This window comes from Prionailurus bengalensis, chromosome B1, assembly GCF_016509475.1.
Source record: "Prionailurus bengalensis isolate Pbe53 chromosome B1, Fcat_Pben_1.1_paternal_pri, whole genome shotgun sequence".
Lineage (NCBI taxonomy): Eukaryota > Metazoa > Chordata > Mammalia > Carnivora > Felidae > Prionailurus > Prionailurus bengalensis.
The window spans coordinates 50,237,792-50,258,335 of NC_057344.1; the positions used below are offsets into that span (position 1 = coordinate 50,237,792).

At 38.3% G+C, this 20,544-nt stretch overlaps 1 protein-coding gene across 3 annotated transcripts in view; it reads left to right on the top strand.

Moving 5' to 3' along the window:
* Positions 1-20,544, top strand: part of EXTL3 (exostosin like glycosyltransferase 3) — a 137,433-nt gene that overhangs the window by 103,800 nt on the left and 13,089 nt on the right. For all 3 annotated transcript variants that reach the window (XM_043565023.1, XM_043565017.1, XM_043565006.1), the window contains 3 exons: positions 4,512-4,639; positions 8,903-9,047; positions 17,007-17,135. In XM_043565023.1, the coding sequence (XP_043420958.1) occupies positions 4,512-4,639; positions 8,903-9,047; positions 17,007-17,135 (402 nt within the window). The remainder of the gene's footprint in view (positions 1-4,511; positions 4,640-8,902; positions 9,048-17,006; positions 17,136-20,544) is intronic.

Genomic DNA, 20,544 nt, shown 5'->3' on the forward strand with positions numbered 1-20,544 from the left:
ATTTAGAAGCCAAATACCTTATTAGCATACTAGGAGAAAGGATCTTGGTAGAGTAGTAGCTCTTTATCATTCATAAATTCCAGAATTCCTCAAGAACCAACTTAAATGTTATGTGAGGTTACTAATTATTTTTTGATCATGCATGTACTTGCATACATTTGCATACAGTAGGACTCCCGGCCATGACTGCTGTATTGTTCCATTGTGATGGGAAGAAACGTGCAGTGAGCGGAAGTCTAGGCTTTTATGAATGATGGTAGAACTAGTCAGCAGGAGAACTCATGTAGCTTCCCCAGGAAGCATTGTTCATGAAACAAACAAAAAATGAATGTTGGCGTGCATGGCTCCTGACTTGGCAGTTATAGGTTGATGGATTGTTTTGCTCTGGAATACTAGATTAAATGCCAGGAGGTTTTAGTATGTAGAATGTTATAGTTTTGATACATAAAGTTATCAAGTCTTTATTCCATATTCTGAAAATAGAATGGACAGGGCTATATTAGGGTTTATTTCCTAGTCGTTTGGTTATTTGCTGATTTATAAAATGTGTTGAATACCTACTGTATGCCAGGCACATTGCTCGGTACATTCTGGTCAGTGTCATAACCAGTAATTGACTTAGTAACTTGAGGGTCAGTTTTCACGTCCACGAGTTACCAAGGTAAAATCATTAGGCATGAGAAAATAGCCAGTGTTGAAGAAGCAGGAGCTGTTTTTTAGTTTTAAAAACAAAACAAAACAATGTCAACAAAAATGAGCAACATGACTTACTACTCTGGTTGACTCATTTCTTTCCTTTTTGATCTGCCGTTTCTCAAAAATCTTAGATGCCAATGCTGAGCTGATGGATGTCTGCATTACAGATATTTAAGTTTTTTAGTCCTTATGTTTTTGGTGCCAGAATTGATAACAGTAGGTTTGCTGAGCAAAATTTTGTCTAGCTATTAAGCAGTATAGCTTTGAAGCAAAACTGTTAGAAGAAACCTTTTACTCTTCCTCCTAGTTAATTTTAGTTTATATTTGCAATGTCTGTAAGTGCAGAAATCTCCTTTTGGTTGTAAGGAAAAGGTAAATTGTTCTTAAATAATGAACTGTATGTGCTGTACTGTCTTCTGAATGTTGACTCTAAATCAGAGTATCTCCTCAGTGGCACTAATGACATGTAGAGCTGGATAATTCTTTGCTCTGGGTGGTTGTCCCGTGCTTTGTAGTATTTAGCAGCATCCCTGGCCTCTGCTGACTAGATATGAGTAGCTCACCCCGTTCCACTACCAGTTATGACAACCAAGACTGTCCAGCGTCATTGTTTTATATGTTTCTTGGGCAGAATCGCTCATAGTTAAGAATCACTGCTGTAAATTCTTAAAGCAGACTTTTTGACCACAATTGTTTGTGAGCCAACCAGAAATAAGCTGCTGCGTTTCTGTGAATCCTTAAATCTTTCCTTTCATTCTGATGGCTATTGCGTCAGTTCCCTAATCCTGAAAATCTTGCTGCCATCCAGCCCAGAGGGGTTGTGCCAGGATGAGCAAAGGTAGTATGTATACTATATTTCTGGAATCCACAGTAGTTGTTTGTAATGGACTTGCCTCTTACTGGACTTTAATAAACTTGCTAAGAAATACAGATGTGAAATCTAGGCTAAAACACATTTGGTATTAGATCTTCAGTTCTAAGTCTTCCAAAAGACAAGCAGGTCCTCTTGATTTGGTTTATTTTGTAAATTGGACAAAAATGTTGGATGTGCTCTAGGCATCAAATCATGACTATTTTAGTTTGTGTTGTTTTTAGAGTGAATGAGGTTGTTTATAAGATGGTCACGTTTGGCTGATGAATAAGTTCCATTTTTGCACACAGTATGGGGCTGTATTTAGGAGAGAGGTTCCTCACTTACCTTTGCACAAGTAAGTGGTGGAGTGGGAATGTGAACTCAGGCTTTTCTTTTTAAAAAAAAATTGTCTCTATTTTCTTTTCTTTCTCTCCCCCCCCTCCCCCTTTTTAGAAAAAGAGCATGTGAGCTGATGAGAGGGTCAGAGGGGGAGAGAGAGAGAGAGAATCTTGGTCTGGAGCCTGATACAGGCCTTGGTCCCATGACTCTAGGGTCATAACTGAGAGTCGGACACTCAACCAAATGAGCCATCTAGGCGCCCCCAGGCTTTTTTGATGGACTCCAAAACCATGCTTTTCCTCTACCAACCCTCTCAAAATTTAATGTGCATAGGAATCACCTGGGGATTTTGCAGGTTTCTGACTTGGTAGGCTTGGGGTAGGCCTGTGTTTCAAGAGAGCCCTAGGGGAGGCCCGTGTTGGTGGTGTTTGGCTTACACTTTAACTACTAAAGTTCTGTGCTGTGTTCCTGGATTGCTAATTTTGCTGTAGATAATCTTCCTAGTGTCTAACCTGTAAAACTGATAATCTACAGTTGAATATTCAAGAATTGAGTATTTTTTCTTCATTTTAAGCTGTGTGTATTTGCTGCTAGAATTGAGGGGGAGCTTTGTCCACCTGAGCTGCCAGAATTGCAGTTCTGTATTAAGTGGATGCTAGGTGTGTTAGGAAAGTAAAATGAATGACCAAGAGTGGTTTGTTGGGGTGGTTGAGCAAACAGCTGCCATAGTGCATTGATTCTAAGGTGGACGTTATTTTATATTTTAACATCTCTGAAATTGGGTGTGTCTTAAGATAGATGGCATTTTTGTGTTTGCCGAGGTTGGCATTTGGCTCCTGCTACTTCTGACCATTTCCCTGCTCCCTGGGGATGGAGCCCAGCAGCTACTATGGTGAGTAGTTGGTCATCTCCCCCTCCCTGCTCGTCTTTACTGCAACCCAGACCTCAGTGCTTTGTTCTGCAACTGCTGAATCTGAGCTTGGGAGACCTGGGCTTGCTTCCAGGGACTTTTTATATGGCCAAACGTGCTGCAGGGCAAGGGGGATTTCTGTGTCTATTGCTTGGCTCTGACATCTGTTTTCTGTAGTAGCAAATCTGATTATAGATTATAGATCCTTTCTTGTCTTGACTTGGGAGGAAGTCCTCTGGGGCTGAGGCAAAGTCTTTTAAGACTTTTTAAAGCTCTTTAGTAAAGTAAACATTCTAAGTGATGTTTGGTTTGATGAGATTTATAAATTTAATGTAAGTTTAGCAGAAAAAGACTGATTTGGAGTTAGAAGGCACCAATTAGTGTCTAGCTCTGCCACTTGCCATTTGTCCATGTACAAGGTGAGAGTTGGCCGTATGATCTGTAAGGCCTTTTGATCTCTGAACTAATTGGATTCTAAGTATGTTAGAATGCATTAATTGAAGTATGAGGACTCTGCTCTAAGAACATAGAAGTGGTTAATTTTGACAGGGTGTAAGTGACAGGAGGCATGTGAGCTGGGTCCCCAGGGAGAGAATGATTTTGGTAGAAGAAGAGGAGAAAGAGTATTATAAGCTATGGAGACAGTATTTGTGAGATCACAGGAGTACCTTTGAAAGCATTCATAAAGTTTTAGACCATGGATATAATTCCATTCATCAAGCTAGGTAGAGCTTATTCTCAGTACAAGTAAAAGTTTCTGTTGAAAGTAAGATGACCCTCTCTGTCTTTCTAAAAAGATGATTCCTCAGGAAGTTTCCTTTGTTTCTGGTTTTTGAGAATAAATTGATAGTTTCCCATTAGGTGGATTAATTAGATATAGGTACAATAAAAATAAAATGAGCTATTAAAGTACTGAGTATGGTCATCTTCATATTGGGCAAGGTGAATAACAAAGCTACCTTGTTTACTACAATGTACTACAACTACAATGTAGTTTACTACATTGTTAGTAAACTGTGCTTATCTAAGGTGTCTAAGTAAAACATTTTCTTTGTAATGTAATTCTGTTTGGGCACTAATCTTTGTTTTATGAAGAAAATACTGCTTTGCATATATGGGTCACTTTGGATAGAGAATCTTTGAATTGGGATTTGCTGTAAATTAACACAGCTGTTAATTTTGCTGAGTTAGGTACCCCTTGAAAGAAAAAGCATCTGTATGTGTAGTCAGTGGGAATTGCAAAGGTGAGGTAATTAACCTCAACTGGATGGGCTCTCCTTTTTTAGGCATCAGAAATGACACAAACTCAAGGGATTTCTGAGTTGGGCTTTAAAATTTATGAGTAAGCCTGGGGATTTCAGAGCTGGGAATTATAATCTCAGTTCTACTCTGCCACCTTGTGTTCTCTTGGGAGAGTTATTTTTAATTTCTGTAGACTATCGTTTATGTAAAATAATCCTCAGCTTTAACTTGTTTCACAAGAAAATTAGTTAGCAAATGAATAAAGCTTAAAATGTGAAATCCTTATACATTTGCTGAATTATAAGATCAGTTTCTGTTCCTGAAAGACATGTACTGGGTTTTATGAGTGGTAGGCAACCTGGCAAGATTATTTAGTAAATTTAGCCACAGTCTCCTTTGACCAGAGGCAGTTTTGGTTTTGCATTCTATAATGCAGCATTGATCATTAGTGTTTTTCCTTCCTCCTTACAGGTGGTCCGGACTGAGAAGAACAGTTTGAACAACCGATTCTTGCCCTGGAATGAAATTGAGACAGAGGCTATCCTGTCTATTGATGATGATGCTCACCTCCGCCATGATGAAATCATGTTTGGGTTTCGGTGAGTAGCTACTTTTTAATCAAGAAACACTTTTGTTTGCAAGTGACAGAAAACCAACTCAAAGGTGGATTAGGCAGCAGAATGAAATTCTTGGCTGATAATAAGTACTCAGAGGTAGTAAGGGCTGACAGGACATAGCTGGATTTTGGGTCTTAGGTGATGTTGGAGAACTCCATTTCTCTTCATCTCTAGGTTTTGCTTTCTTCTTTGTTGCCTGTGATCTCCCATAGGCTCTCCCTTTGAGGGAGGGCAGGGAGATGGAGTCTGTGATTGGCTAGATCAGGGTTATCTGCCTGGCCCTGGAGCTGAAACTATATCATCCTCCAGCCACAAACATGGATTGAGTGGAGGCAAGAGATAGTTCCCTAATGGAAATGTGAGGTTTTTGTGTTTGCAGGAATAGCTCCCACTCAGGCAGAAGCAACATGTTGCTATGTGTTAGGGTAATGGAATGGTGCCAGAATCCTGGGGCTTGGAAGATTTGGGGAAAGATGGGGTTAGGAGCAAAGATCCAAGAGGAAAAAGAGAGGGAGGAGGAGGTGGTTCTTATGATCAAAATGCGTGACATTTTTGAATCCATACTGTGTTCCAGAGACTAGCTGAGCACTTTGTGTGATTTTATCTCATTAATACTGCTCTAAAACTTGACGATGTAAGTTGTACTCCTCTCCATATTACATAGGAGTAAACTGAGATCAAGGAGAGCAAAACCATGATGTTAGAAAGTAAATGGCAGAACTGGAATTGAAATGCAGGTTTGTCTGATTCCAGAATTTCCAGCCAATCACTAACCTATATAGTTTTCTTGAATCTTAGTAGTTCTTACCGGGGTTTATATATCCCAGTTGAAGGATCATTACAGATAAGAGAATGGAGTACATCAGGGTTATTCAAAGTGTGTCATGGACTAGTATGCAGGCCCATGGACAGTTTATTATGTGTCCACAGTGAAGTAAGTACAAAAATTGAGGGTAGGCCTTAGCAACTTTAAAGCAATTTGACATTTATTGTGACATCCAAGCTTGTGATCATTTTCTCACAATTCATTTTTGGGTAATGTTTATTGAATATAATTCATAAGTCATACAATTCACTCATTTAAGTGTAATCATTCAACAGTTTTTAGTGTATTTACAGAGTTATGGAACCATCACTGTGATCTTTTTAGAAATCTTTTATTACCACTGAAAGAAACCCTGTACCCATTAGCGATCACTTCCCATTTTCCTCCACCTTCTCTAAGCCCTAGGCAATTATTAATCTATCTGTGCCTCTATAAATTTGCTTATTGTGGATATTGAAAATAAATGATTCCATATAACATGTGCCATTTTGTAACTGGCTTCTTTCACTTAATAGATTTTAAAAGGTTCACCCATCTGGGGGCGCCTGGGTGGCTCAGTCGACTGGTTAAGCATCCGACTTCAGCTCAGGTCATGATCTCGTGGTTCGTGGGTTTGAGCCCCGTATCGGGCTTTGTGCTGACAGCCTGGAGCCTGCTTCAGATTTTGTGTCCCTTTCTCTCTGTCCCTCCCCCACTTATGTTCTGTCTGTGTGTCTCTCTCTCAAAAATAAATAAACATTAAAAAAAAAATAGGTTCACCCATCTGAGCATGTGAGTGTATTTCCTTTTGTATATATGCATTTGGTTGGTCCATTTCTCTGTTGATGGACATTTGGGTCATTTCTGCTTCTCGGTTATTGTGAATAATGCTCTTGTGAAAATTTATTTTATTTTATTTTATTTTATTTTTTATTTTTTTTTCCTGTGAAAATTTATGTACAAGTGTTTGTATGAACATTTCCTTTCTCTTAGATATACACATTGGAGTGGAACAGCTAAATCATGTGGTAACTCCAACATTTTGAGGAACTGCTATATTTTTTTCCATAGAGGGTGCACCATTTTATATTGCCACCAGCAGTATATAAGTGTTCTAATTTCTCCATGTCTTTGATAATGCTTGTTGTTTTTCATTTTTTATTTATAGCCATTCTATTGTGTGTGATGCGTGGTATTTCAGTATAGTTTTGATTTGCATTTCCCTAATGACTAATGATGTTGAGTATCTTTTTATGTGCCTAATAACCGATTGTAGTGTGTTGGTAATTAGAACATTAGCACATTTAAAGAATAATTCATTAAGGGTAAGGCATACCAAAGCATGACCTATTATAATATGGCACATGAGTTAAACATTTAGTGCAGCGCAGGTTAAGGTTAATAAGGTTAAGGAACTGATTATGTCCTTTGTTTTTATATGTAAATCAGTAGCATTATTTATAGTCAATATTTTAAAATATTCACTGAGACCATACCGTCTAAAACTACTGATGCATTGCCCCAAGAATTTATTGAAGCCTTTATCTGAATTTATCTCATACCAGTGCTTCCGTATTGATTTTTCCCCTTATTATTTAATAGCTAATTAACCATATTTTTATGATATATAATTAGCCTTGTTTATTATTATTTAATATATAATTGACCATATCATGGTTGGCAGCCCTTAAAACAAATTAGATATGGTACCTTTTGATATCATGTATGTAGCAAATGAGATTCTGTCTTATTAAGGACTAATTGCATTATATTGACTTAAATTAGCCAAATCAGATGATTAAAATATTCAGTTTCTGGGGCGCCTGGGTGGCTCAGTTGGTTGAGCGTCCGACTTCTGCTCAGGTCATGATCTCGCAGTTCGTGAGTTCGAGCCCTGCGTCGGGCTCTGTGCCGACAGCTCAGAGCCTGGAGCCTTCTTCGGATTCTGTGTATCCGTTTCTCTGCCCCTTTCCCGCTCATGCTCTGTCTCTCTCTGTCTCTCAGAAAATGAATAAATGTTAAAAAAAATTTTAAAAAAATTCAGTTTCTTATTCTTTCTGCCGCTATTTCAGGACTAGTAGAAGTAATAGGCATTTGAAGAGATCAATATTTTTAGGAGTATTGGTAGAACATTTGGATATCCTGGTGGTATTTGTTAGTAATTCTTACATTCTGTAAATGTCAAAGTATATAATAAAAACTTCTTGTAGCTTTTTGGGCTAGTAATTTGGAGTCCTTCTTAGGAGATAAATTAGGACAGAGGTAAGACTTGGCTAGGAGATGGCAGAAGGCCACCTAGGAGGCTGTTACATTGTGATAGAAGTTGTGGTTTCTGGTGTATTGGACTAGATTAATTGCTTTCAAACTTAATAGGAGAGGAAGTCTTTTGGAATGAAATCTTTTTTGTGTTTTAGGAATTGAAACTCCATGTAAGTGATGAGAGAGTTTTTCAGGCAGTTTAAATCTCTGTTTGGGGGTGAGATGGAGTGGGGATATGGTGGTTCATTGCTTATGAAACTAGAAGCACTTCTACAGCTTGTAGGGTTCTGTAGACGGTAAGTACTTTCAGCTCTATGATTTTAGCCTGTGAAATTGGGGAACCAATTTTATTGTCCTACCTTACCTATAAATTTAGGGATTATATAAAAGTTTAGCCTGGAAACATACTGAATTCTGAATTTATTATTTCATGCATTTATGAATCTTTCATTTGTGTAGTCCTATAGACCACTTCTTTTGATGGTACAGGTTTCGGCCTCAGCTGTGCTCAATTCAGGAATTAAGACTGTTGCACCTACTCCAAGCAATAGTCTCCTGTGGTTAAACCAGTGGGCTCCAAGTTTTTTTTTAATGGTGTACCCCCTCAGTAAAAGAACAGTTATGTATGCAATATACGTAAATTATATACAAGTCCTACTATACTAACATATTATGCTCATGTAAAACAAAACTTTTGAGAAAAAATAAAAAAAATAGAAAATAGAACAGAAAAAAAAAGAAAATAGCACATAAAAATATAACAACTTTTTTTGGAAATTAAGATTAAAAATAAATAGAAGTAGAAATTGATATTTCTTCCTACTCGTTAGCAGATTGCTGTTCATACCCCATTTTGGAGACTCTTGACTTCTAGTTAACTCCTTTCCATGTTATTCCAGCTTGTTCTTTCTGTAAAGGCTTAGAGAGGTGCTGGCTGCCAGAAGTTAGAAGAGCAGTAAGCAAATGCTTATTAAGGAAACTACATGTGGCACTCTTTGCTTGTTTTTATCCTGTTTGGCCTGTGATTGATTGATCTTGTTATTTAAAGAAAAACTTTTTAAAGGAAAAAAGAAGTAACACCCCAAGGACCAGAGCCTGCAAGATAGAGACGGTAATTTTAAACTTTCTGGTTATCTTAGAGCTTCATACTCAGGTGTGTGCATATACTTGTGTTTTTCAAGGGTGTGGAGAGAAGCACGGGACCGCATTGTGGGTTTCCCTGGCCGTTACCATGCGTGGGACATCCCTCATCAGTCCTGGCTCTACAACTCCAACTACTCCTGTGAGCTGTCCATGGTGCTGACAGGTGCTGCCTTCTTTCACAAGGTAAGAAAAAGCTTGATAAGATTGGCATGAACTTGGTTAAGAGTTGAGCCTTTGGGTGGTAGTGAAATGCTGCCCTAAAGTTAGCCATCCTAATGTTTCTTATATGTTCATTTTTTTTCTTTTAATTTTTTTTAAATGTTTATTCATTTTTGAGGGACAGAGTATGAGTGGGGGAGGGGCAGAGAGAGAGGGAGACAGAATGCAAAGCAAGCTCCAGGCTCTGAGCTGTCAGCACAGAGTCCGATGTGGGGCTCGAACCCACAAAGTGTGAGATCATGACCTGAGCCGAAGACCAACACTTAACTGATTGAGCCACCCAGGTGCCCCTCTTATATGTTCCTTTTATGCTAGATGTAAGTTATTTCTGTTTTTAAAGATTGTTTTCAAGATGCTCAAAGCAACTGTGGAATAAAAAGTCAAGGTAGTAAGGCTGCCTGCACGATTGCATGTAGGCCATTAGGGAAATTAGTTTACCTTTCTGGGCATTGGCTCTCATCCTTAAAACTGGGAGCTTTGGGCTAAATACTGTTGTTTTACCATTGCCATCCTAGACATGGCCTGGCTGATTCTCTTCTGATTCAGGCTAACCCACACTATCAAACCCCACTATGAGCCTCTGTAGTGGTTGTGCAAGTTTTGTTTATTCCTTAGAGCTTTCACCATGGCATGCATCCCAGTTTTTAATGAATATCCAAAATGCATACCCCTGCAGTCATTACTTTTCTCCTGTATTGTTATTGCTAAATGTTTTTGCTCCTGACTCATCTTTCATCTGTATCTTGTCTATACTATGAAGTGGCCACTGGCCACACGTGGCTATTGAGTACTTGAAATGTGACTGGTCATTATTGAGATGAGCTGTAAGTATAAAGTGCACACCAGATTTTGAAAATTTGGCATGAAAGAAAGAATGTAAACTATCTCATTAATAATTTTTATATTGATTGTATGTTAAAATGCAATTATTTTGGATACACTGGGTTAAATAAAATATGTTATAATTAATTTTACTGTTTCTTTTTTTAATTTAATTTTTTTTTTAATTTACATCCAAGTTAGTTAGCATATAGTGCAACAACGATTTCAGGAGTAGATTCCTAAGTTACCCTTACCCATTTAGCCCATCCCCCCTCCCACACCTACTCCAGTAACCCTCTGTTTGTTCTCCATATTTATGAGTCTCTTATGTTTTGTCCCCCTCCCACACCTACTCCAGTAACCCTCTGTTTGTTCTCCATATTTATGAGTCTCTTATGTTTTGTCCCCCTCCCTGTTATTGTGTTATTTTTATTTCCCTCCCCTTATGTTCATCTGTTTTGTCTCTTAAAGTCCTCTTATGAGTGAAGTCATATGATTTTTGTCTTTCTGTGACTAATTTCACTTAGCATAATACCCTCTAGTTCCATCCATGTAGTTGCCAATGGCAAGATTTCATTCTTTTTGATTGCTGAGTAATACTCCGTTGTGTATATATACTACATTTTCTTTATCCATTCATCCATGGATGGACCTTTGGTCTCTTTCCATACTTTGGCTATTGTCGATAGTGCTGCTATAAACATTGGGGTGCATGTGTCCCTTTGAAACAGCACACCTGTATCCCTTGGATAAATATCTAGTAGTGCAGTTGCTGGTTTGTAGGGTAGTTCTATTTTTAGTTTTTGAAGAAACCTCCATACTGTTTTCCAGACTTGCAGTACCAGCTTGCATTCCCATACTGTTTCTTTTACTTTTTAAAAATGTAGCTACTAGAGATGTGACTCACATAATATATCTTAGATAGTGTTGCTCTATACCTTTCCTTCCAAGTACTTCCTCTGGGCTCTGAAGAATCCCTTTTCTTAGATAGCCAATTCCCTGCACCCCTCACTTCACAGAATACCTCTTCTGTCTCCTTGACCTGATTAATACCTGACTTTTCTCTGAGGACAGTGCTTCCCCTTTACCCTGTTCCTATATTTCTTCCTGGGACAGTGATTTAGTCTGCTCATTTCCCCAGATACGTACTTTGGAGCAGGGAAGGTACAGAGAATCTTTTTATTGCTTACCAATGACACTTCCAGACAATTCTCAGCTCTCATATAAAATCTCATTTGAGTCTCATTTGAGCATCTGTCTTGTTGCTTCCACCTAGGAACCTCCTAGTTATTTCTTCCTGGTCATCAAAGACATTGGCACGTGGCCCATCATCCTGATCTCCACTCCATGCCCTCTCTCATCCTGGGCAACTTGCACACTCTTTTCCCCATAAATGTTGAAGTATCTTAGAGTTCTGGCTTCTGTATCTAGTGCTCTTCTCACTTTGTGTTTTCCCTAGACATTCTCTCATATCTCAAGGTCTTGTGGATTAACATCTACAGGCTGGTGATTTCTGTGTCTATATTCCAGCCTTGGCTGTTGCCTGAATTCTGTACTCCTATACCTAATGATGTTTTCAGGACATCCCCTATATGTCCCTCTTCAAACTTCAAACTGACATCCCAAGTTTCTCCAATCTTTTGTCCCTCATGTATTTCATATTACCTGTGGTGGCATCTTGTGACCCATCTCAAACAGAACCTTGAAAGCCGTCTTACTAGGGACATTTTGAACTAGACTAAGAAATCATTAAACTTTCAGATTTTTTTTTTCTTTTTAAAACTTAATGTGTGAAGCTGATCTGCTTGTTCCATCTTGAATCTCACCCTTGTGCTTATTTTCCAAACATGGGTGGGCTTTGGTTGGATAGGAGTTGCAAGTAGGATTAGAAACTATCGGCTGAGAAACCATACTTAACTGGAGTCATTTATTTTCCTACTGGTCATCTGAGAAAGAGCCACCAATTTTAGCATTGCTACTCATACCTTAAGAATTTACTTGCCTTCTGAAAAGTCTGCCTGTTCTCAAATTCTGATTGCTCTTTAAAAGTTACAATAGCCATATCCCTTCACTTTTAAGTAATAAATAATTTACTTAATAAACCTCAGGGTTTTTTTTTTTTTTTTTCTATTTGAAAATCTAGAGCAAAGGTTATAGAGTAGCATCCCTCAAGCCTTCTGTGGCTAACAGAAATGTTTATTTAGTCCCCTAATGCCATCCCATGCACTGCCAGGTTTTAAACACCAGAGAAGTTTACACAAACATCTGGACTTCGGTGAACATGAAGATCAGGTCATATGTGGGTGTTCTTCCTGCCTGGCACCAATTGCCTGAAGCTGTGTAGTCACTGTCCCCTGCTGATGGGCTTGTATGCACTTATTTGCCTCACGTCTCTTTATTTTTCTTACACCAGTTTCTTTAAAGTGTCACTTATTTATTTACCTTACTTGTTTGGTCCTTGAAAGCAATGAAGTTGGTCATCCCTGATTTGAGAAATCAAGTTTTCTGTTTATAAGTACCAATCAATAAAAAATTTTAAACTTTTACCTCATATATGTGTGTATTTATTTATATGCACTACTGTACTTACAGAAATTTTTATAATGTTGAGATAAAGATGAAATAAATTTCAAAATGATATTCTTACTGAATTTTTATATTTTAGTGAAAGCAAATGATTGAATATTCTTCTTCCTCCCTCCTTCCCTCCTTCCTTCCTTCTTTCCTTTTTTTGTTTTAATTCCAGTTAACATACAGTGTTATATTAGTTTCAGGTGTATTATCTTTTAAAACCTTAATTTGACACTGTCTTATGGCAAGTCAGAGATCTATTTCTTTTTTTTTTTTTAATGTTTATTTTTGAGGGAGAGATACTGAGCATGAGCTGGAGAGGGGCAGAGAGACAGACACACACACACACACACACACAGAACTGGAAGCAGGCTCCAGGCTCTGAGCTGTCAGCACAGAGCCTGATGCGGGGCTTGAACCCACGATCTGTGAGATCATGACCTGAGCTGAAGTTGGCTGCTTAACCAACTGAGCCACTTGGGTACTCAGAGAGATCTATTTCTAAAGTAAGCATATCTTTGATACTTGGTTTTAGTCACTGTCCATGAAAGAAATGCCACATTGCTGGGCTTATTAAGTCATGATATTCATCCACTAATTTGGTAGCATTTTGTTAAAATCCGCTTAGAATTTTCATTTTCTGAAATGCCTTTTGTTTTTGTTAAGGAAACTAATGAGAAAGTGTTAGTTTTTCTTAGAGTAGGTTCTAAATCCATTGAAACTTTTCATTTAAAATATTTTTAAACAGGCTACAAAGTTTTTATTTTTTTTAAATGTACAACATGAAAGCGTTTATTTATGGCATCAATCATAATCACATAATGGTGGAAATACTTCTAAACATTTGTGTTCATAATGTCTTCTCCATATTTTTATTTTTTTATTTTTTTATTTTTTCAGTAGATGAAGTTTATTGTCAAATTGGTTTCCATACAACACCCAGTGCTCATCCCAAAAGGTGCCCTCCTCAATACCCATCTCCCAGCCCCCATCAACCCTCAGTTTATTCTCAGTTCTTAAGAGTCTCTTATGGTTTGGCTCTCTTCCACTCTAACCTCTTTTTTTTTTTTTCCTCCCCCCCCCCCCCCCCCATGGGTTTCTGTTAAGTTTCTCAGGATCCACATAAGAGTGAAACCATATGGTATCTGTCTTTCTCTCTATGGCTTATTTCACTTAGCATAACACTCTCCAGTTCCATCCATGTTGCTACAAAGGGCCATATTTCATTCTTTCTCATTGCCACGTAGTACTCCATTGTGTATATAAACCACAATTTCTTTATCCATTCATCAGTTGATGGACATTTAGGCTCTTTCTATAATTTGGCTACTGTTGATAGTGCTGCTATAAACATTGGAGTACAAGTGCCCCTATGCATCAGTACTCCTGTATCCCTTGGGTAAATTCCTAGCAGTGCTATTGCTGGGTCATAGGGTAGGTCTATTTTTAATTTTTTGAGGAACCTCCACACTGTTTTCCAGAGTGGCTGCACCAGTTTGCATTCCCACCAACAGTGCAAGAGGGTTCCCGTTTCTCCACATCCTCTCCAGCATCTATAGTCTCCTGATTTGTTCATTTTGGCCACTCTGGCATGAGGTGATATCTGAGTGTGGTTTTGATTTGTATTTCCCTGATGAGGAGCGATGTTGAGCATCTTTTCACGTGCCTGTTGGCCATCTGGATGTCTTCTTTAGAGAAGTGTCTATTCATGTTTTCTGCCCGTTTCTTCACTGGGTTATTTGTTTTTCGGGTGTGGAGTTTGGTGAGCTCTTTATAGATTTTGGATCCTAGCCCTTTGTCCGATATGTCATTTGCAAATATCTTTTCCCATTCTGTTGGTTGCCTTTTAGTTTTGTTGGTTGTTTCCTTTGCTGTGCAGAAGCTTTTTATCTTCATAAGGTCCAGTAGTTCATTTTTGCTTTTAATTCCCTTGCCTTTGGGGATGTGTCAAGTAAGAGATTGCTACGGCTGAGGTCAGAGAGGTCTTTTCCTGCTTTCTCCTCCAGGGTTTTGATGGTTTCCTGTCTCGCATTCGGGTCCTTTATCCATTTTGAGTTTATTTTTGTGAATGGTGTGAGAAAGTGGTCTAGTTTCAATCTTCTGCATGTTGCTATCCAGTTCTCCCAGCACCATTTGTTAAAGAGACTGTCTTTTTTCCATTGGATATTCTTTCCTGCTTTGTCAAAGATGAGTTGGCCATACATTTGTGGGTCTAGTTCTGGGGTTTCTATTCTATTCCATTGGTCTATGTGTCTGTTTTTGTGCCAATACCATGCTGTCTTGATGATTACAGCTTCATAGTAGAGGCTAAAGTCTGGGATTGTGATGCCTCCTGCTTTGGTCTTCTTCTTCAAAATTACTTTGGCTATTCTCTTATCCATATTTTTAAAAGAAGGCAGTTCTTTCTTCTTGTTTTCATGTCACCATCCCTTGTTGAGGATATGGATTATGTTCTCTACCTATGTTCTCATTTGCACACTAATGGCAGCCACTGTCCATTTAAAGGGTCGACAGGCACTTGGGTGGCTCAGTCAGTTAAGCATCCCACTCTTGATTTTGGCTCAGATCAGGATCTTTTATTTTGTGAGATCAAGCCCTACTTCGGGCTCGGCATTAACATCAAAGAGCCTGCTTGGGATTCTCTGTCTCCCTGTCACTGCACCTCACTTGCTCTCTCTTTCTCTCTCTCTCTCTCAAAATAAATAACACTTAAAAAAAAATAGTCAACAAATTTTAATCATCTGTCTTTCTTATAGAAAGATGATATAGAAAGAGAAAAATGTATAATTCATCTTTTTTTTTTTTTTTTTTTTTTTTTAAACATTTATTTATTTTTGGGACAGAGAGAGACAGAGCATGAACGGGGAAGGGGCAGAGAGAGAGGGAGACACAGAATTGGAAACAGGCTCCAGGCTCTGAGCCATCAGCCCAGAGCCCGACGCGGGGCTCGAACTCACGGACCGTGAGATCGTGACCTGGCTGAAGTCGGACGCTTAACCGACTGCGCCACCCAGGCGCCCCTAATTCATCTTTTAAGTTCACTTAAGTACTTTGCCGTAAGGTAACCAGCAAACCACTATGTGGTACAAAAATTTTATTATCATTATTTCACTACATAGGTTCTAACTATTTAAGGTAATAAAATATATAAATCCGTTTTACTGGGCACCTTACCTATTCATTCATCATTAGCACATTGCAACACATCATAATTAATAATTGCCTTGTTTTATAGCATTTGTCCTTTTCTGTGGTATAAGTATTCTTGCTGCGACTGATTTCAAGCTATGGACATGAGTCACTGAACTTGAAGTTAGAAAGGGATGGGCAGTTCTGCACCATTATATAGTATTTTCACCATCCAGATATGGTAGATACAAACAACCTGAAGATAACAGTAAAATGTAATAAATAATAGTAAGCTAATTAAGTGATGTGCTTTAGGTATTTATTGGTTTTAATATAACTTATTTAATTTTAAGTTTATGTGATTATATTTTTAATAATGGCTATTTTTCATAACACGCTCACAGAATTCCTAAACAGTCTCACAAAATTCTTGGTTAGCAATTGATATTCATTAGCAGGTGTGAGCCAGCTTTCGCACACCATTTTCTGGGCCTTTCAGGACAATTTTCAGAATGTAGACTTTGGGGCGCCTGGGTAGTTCATTCGGTTAAGCATCTGACTTCAGCTCAGGTCATGATCTTGTGGTTCTTGGGTTTGAGCCCCGTGTCAGGCTCTGTGCTGACAGCTCGGAGCCTGGAGCCTGCTTCAGATTCTGTGTCTCCCTCTCTCTCTGCCCTTCCCCTGCTCTCACTCTGTCACTCTCTCTCTCAAAAATAAAATAAAACATTAAAAAAGAAAGAAAGAAAGTAGGCTTTTACTCTGAGTGAAATGAAAAGCTGTTGAAGGGTTTTGGACTGGCATGTTTGGACTTGTGTTTGAACATGATCACCCTGCTGTGCATAGAACGGACTGTAGGGAAGAAAATATGACAGCAGGGAAACTGTTTAGGGGACAGTATGAATAATCCAGGCAAGAGATGATGGTGGCTTGGAGCAGGGAGTAGCCTGTGGCAATGGTTGAGAAATAATCAGATTCTAGAATGCATATGTAGAGGAACTGAGGGATTGGATGTTTTATGGCTCAATAACCAGGCTTTCCCCCTCACTTATCCCTTATTGTCGTTGTCACAGAATGTTCAACTGAACCACTGTCTGACCTAATTTGAAAAAATCTTTATATTGTTGTAAAATGAACTTTTGATCCTCAAAGGGGGGTGATAATGGCGATTTGGATGGGAAAATTATTTATTATTGCAGAAGATCTGCCTTGTAGGATGTTTAGCATCCTTGGCCGCAACCCCCTAAATAAATGCCAGTAGCGATTCCACTAATGATTGTCACACCCAGCCCTCCCACCCCCACTACACTTCCTAACAGCTCCTAGATCCATGTATGTTTTTGCTGAAAGCCAAAGAACTGTGGCCTCTAACAGAGTATGTGATTCTTTTTCTACCCCTGACAGTATTATGCCTACCTGTATTCTTACGTGATGCCCCAGGCCATCCGAGATATGGTGGATGAATATATCAACTGTGAGGACATTGCCATGAACTTCCTTGTCTCCCACATCACTCGGAAACCCCCCATCAAGGTGAGGGTGCCAGTACTTCTGGAACTGGGGGTGCATGTGTACTTCAGTCACTTATTTTGTGGTAGTGCAATAGGTAATGAACCGTACCTCAGAGTCCTCATCTGCAGTTGTTGCAGAGTTAAGTGAGTTGTTCATACAGGGGCTCTCTGCCGCTAAGGCGTAAATGGACAGAACCCGGAGGGTTTGGAACTTGGATGGGGAAAATGTTACATCTTTAATTTTCACTAATCTCTAACTGGAGTTAGCATTTCCATCAGTTATCAAACATGCTACAGTTCCTAAGAGTATTTACAGTAACTGATTTGTCACCAATAGAACTGACAGATATTTTCATATCACATTACATTTGTTGCTGCATCTTGAAGTATTATTTATGTTCACCATTGCTTTGAAATTATGGTAGTTACTAACTTTTCCATAGATCCATGGCATAAAAAATGTAAGGTTTCTGTGTTAACATACATAAAGCTCTAAGAATAGTGCCTGGCACATAAGTAGTGCTATGAAAGGCATTTACTCAAAAACAAATCATCAGTACCTTCTGGATTCTAGAAATTTGAATTCTGTTTTTGTCTTTGAGTTAGTGAATAGATTTGACCAGAATATAATAACTTCATACTCTGTGCACAGAGAGACTGGTTGGTTACATAACCTTTTATGTCATCATTGCAGGTTCAGACAAGTGAAAGCTCTTCTGGTAGGGATGAGGGTTGGCCTGGTAAGGACCTTGCAGCAGTTAATATTTGAGAATCTGTTTGTCAGTTCAAACTAATAGTATTTATAACTGTTCTGTCAGTATTTATGTTATGGATTCACACCTGCTGTCCTTGAGGTTAAAAATTAAAAAGCTGATTAAGATCCTGTTGTCTTTATTGTTTAAAAGGCATATTATTTAATTTTATAAAATAATAAGTTTACCTTCACGTATTAATTAATAATAATTGGGCGGATATTTCATTCCTCTTATATTTTGAAGGTAAGTTATAGACGAAGTAACCACCAGCATATGCTAATGATACTCCAGTCATATCTGTAGTGGTAGCAGAGTGGTAAACAGAGGACCCTGGGTCCATGCAACAAAGCATAAAAGGAAAGAAAGAAAAGCAATCGGAGGCCTTATGCATTCATTTATGCCTAATCAAACCTTTTCCCAAGTATGGCTCAGCATTATAACTTAACTCCAGGTTACTCCATAGTTTTTTTTCTATTCCGGGGCCTTCTGCTAAAGCCTCACAAGAGAAAAATAATTAGCAAAACAATGCACCAAAAATTTTTTTTAAACTGTGAATAATAGTCATTACAATTACTTATATAAAAGTATAGTATGTTTCCCAGGTGCAGTGATAGATACTAAACTAATTAAATATTAAATGAAAATCTTTGTTTTCATTTTATATGATGTTAAACAGATAAAAAGCACACTTCCTTATAAACGTTAAGCTAAAGAGACAGGGTTCTCAGAAATTAATGATTGGTGCAATTTTCTTTTCTTTCTTCATCCTTTCTTATGTGACCAGGGACTAAACTTCATCCAAGATGTATGCTTCTATTTATACTTCCCTAGTAGATCAGAAGACATTATCCATGAAAATTTAAAGTATCTGAGTGATTAGGTACCTAATAATATCATCAGTCACCTGAAGCACTCACAGACATGATGAATTTTTCATCCTTATTAAAGTGTGTTTGTCTACCATATTAGGCCAGTGTTTCATGAGCCAAACCATCTCTTCAGTGTAGAGAGTTAGACACAAATAATTTGCACTTGGTATACATGATGCTTACCAAGTAAAAACTTGAAAAATAAGTATTCTCTGTGAATTTTCTCAGTTCTGTGAGAATATAAGTTCAAGATTAGGATGACTTTCTTAAGTCAAAAGTCAATAAATTAAGAATGTCTTCAAATTCTTAAGTTAATTCCTTCAAATTCTGAGTCCAGTGATTTACTTAATAGTATAGAACCAGTTTGAGCTAAATATTTCAATTAATTTACCTAATTTTAATAGTATTAGGTATATGTGCTATTTTATGTTCTAAAATAGTAATTCTTTTTTTCCCTTTAACTACTTCAAATTTTCACTATCAAACTATATTCCCTCCCTTGTTATGATTAAGCAGGTATGACTGTTTTATACGATTAGCAGTGTTCTTTGAAAAATGTTAATATTGTAGGTGCTCCTGGGTGGCTCAGTCATTTGAGCATCTGACTCTTGATTTTGACTGAGGTCATGAACTCAGGGTCATGGGATCCAGCTTCTCGTCAGGCTCTGTGCTGTGACGCCTGCTTGAGATTCTCATTCTCTCTCTCTCTCTCTCTCTCTCTCTCTCTCTCTCTCCCTCTCTCTCTCCCTCTCTCTCTCCCTCTCTCTCTCCCTCTCTCTCTCTCTCTCCCTCTCCCTCTCTTCCTCTCTCCCTCTCTTCCTCTCTCCCTCTCTCCCTCTCTCCCCCTCTCCCTCTCTCCCTCTCTCCCCCTCTTCCCCTCTTCCCTGCTTGTGCTCTCTCCCCCACCCCCACAAAAAGTATAATAAATAATAATAAAATGTTAATATTTTAACAATATTGACTAAAGAACAAGGAATTCGTTTCATATTATTGCTTTGAAAAATGTACTGTTTTCATTCAAGGAGGAGAAGATCTAGAGTGTAAATAAGCTTCATTCAGAATAAAGGGCTTAAGGGGCACCTGGGTGGTTCAGTTGGTTAAGCATCTGACTTCAGCCCAGGTCACGATCTCACAGTTCATGAGTTCAAGCCCCATGTGTGTCTCTGCACTGACAGCAGGAACCTACTTGGGACTGTCTGTCTCCCTCTCTCTCTGCTCCACTTCACACACACACACACACACACACACACACACACACTCTCTCTCTCTCTCTCTCTCTCTCTCTCTCTCAAAAATAAATAAATAAACATTAAAAAAAAAATAAAGGATTTAAAAGCCCAGCAGGAATTAAAAAGGAAGTAGAGAGTGATAAGGAAGTAGAGGTAGAAAGCATAAGTACTTATCTTAATTCTCTGGTAATAAGAGAGTCTCACCATCTGTTGAAGGGCTTTCCTTTCTGTTACTATGCCTGACACTAATACTTCTCTTAGACTGAATGTTCCCACATAAAATATAATCTATAGTATTGGTTAAGTGTTAAAAGTTCAAACTTCATTTTATAGTACAGCTGTTGCTTCATGTTTCTAAATTCCTTTGTTTTGTTACATAATACAGTGTTTTATAATATATAAATACATATCCCAAAATGTATAGAAAGGTGTTTTATAAATGCACTGGGGTTGCTGTCTCAAATTTATTTTTACTGCTGGGGCACATAATTAGAAACCACTGCTTTAGTGAGAACAGCATAAAATATCTTTTTGTGTCAAATGGGATCATTTGCAGGGTTAGGGGCTTCTCTGTGGTT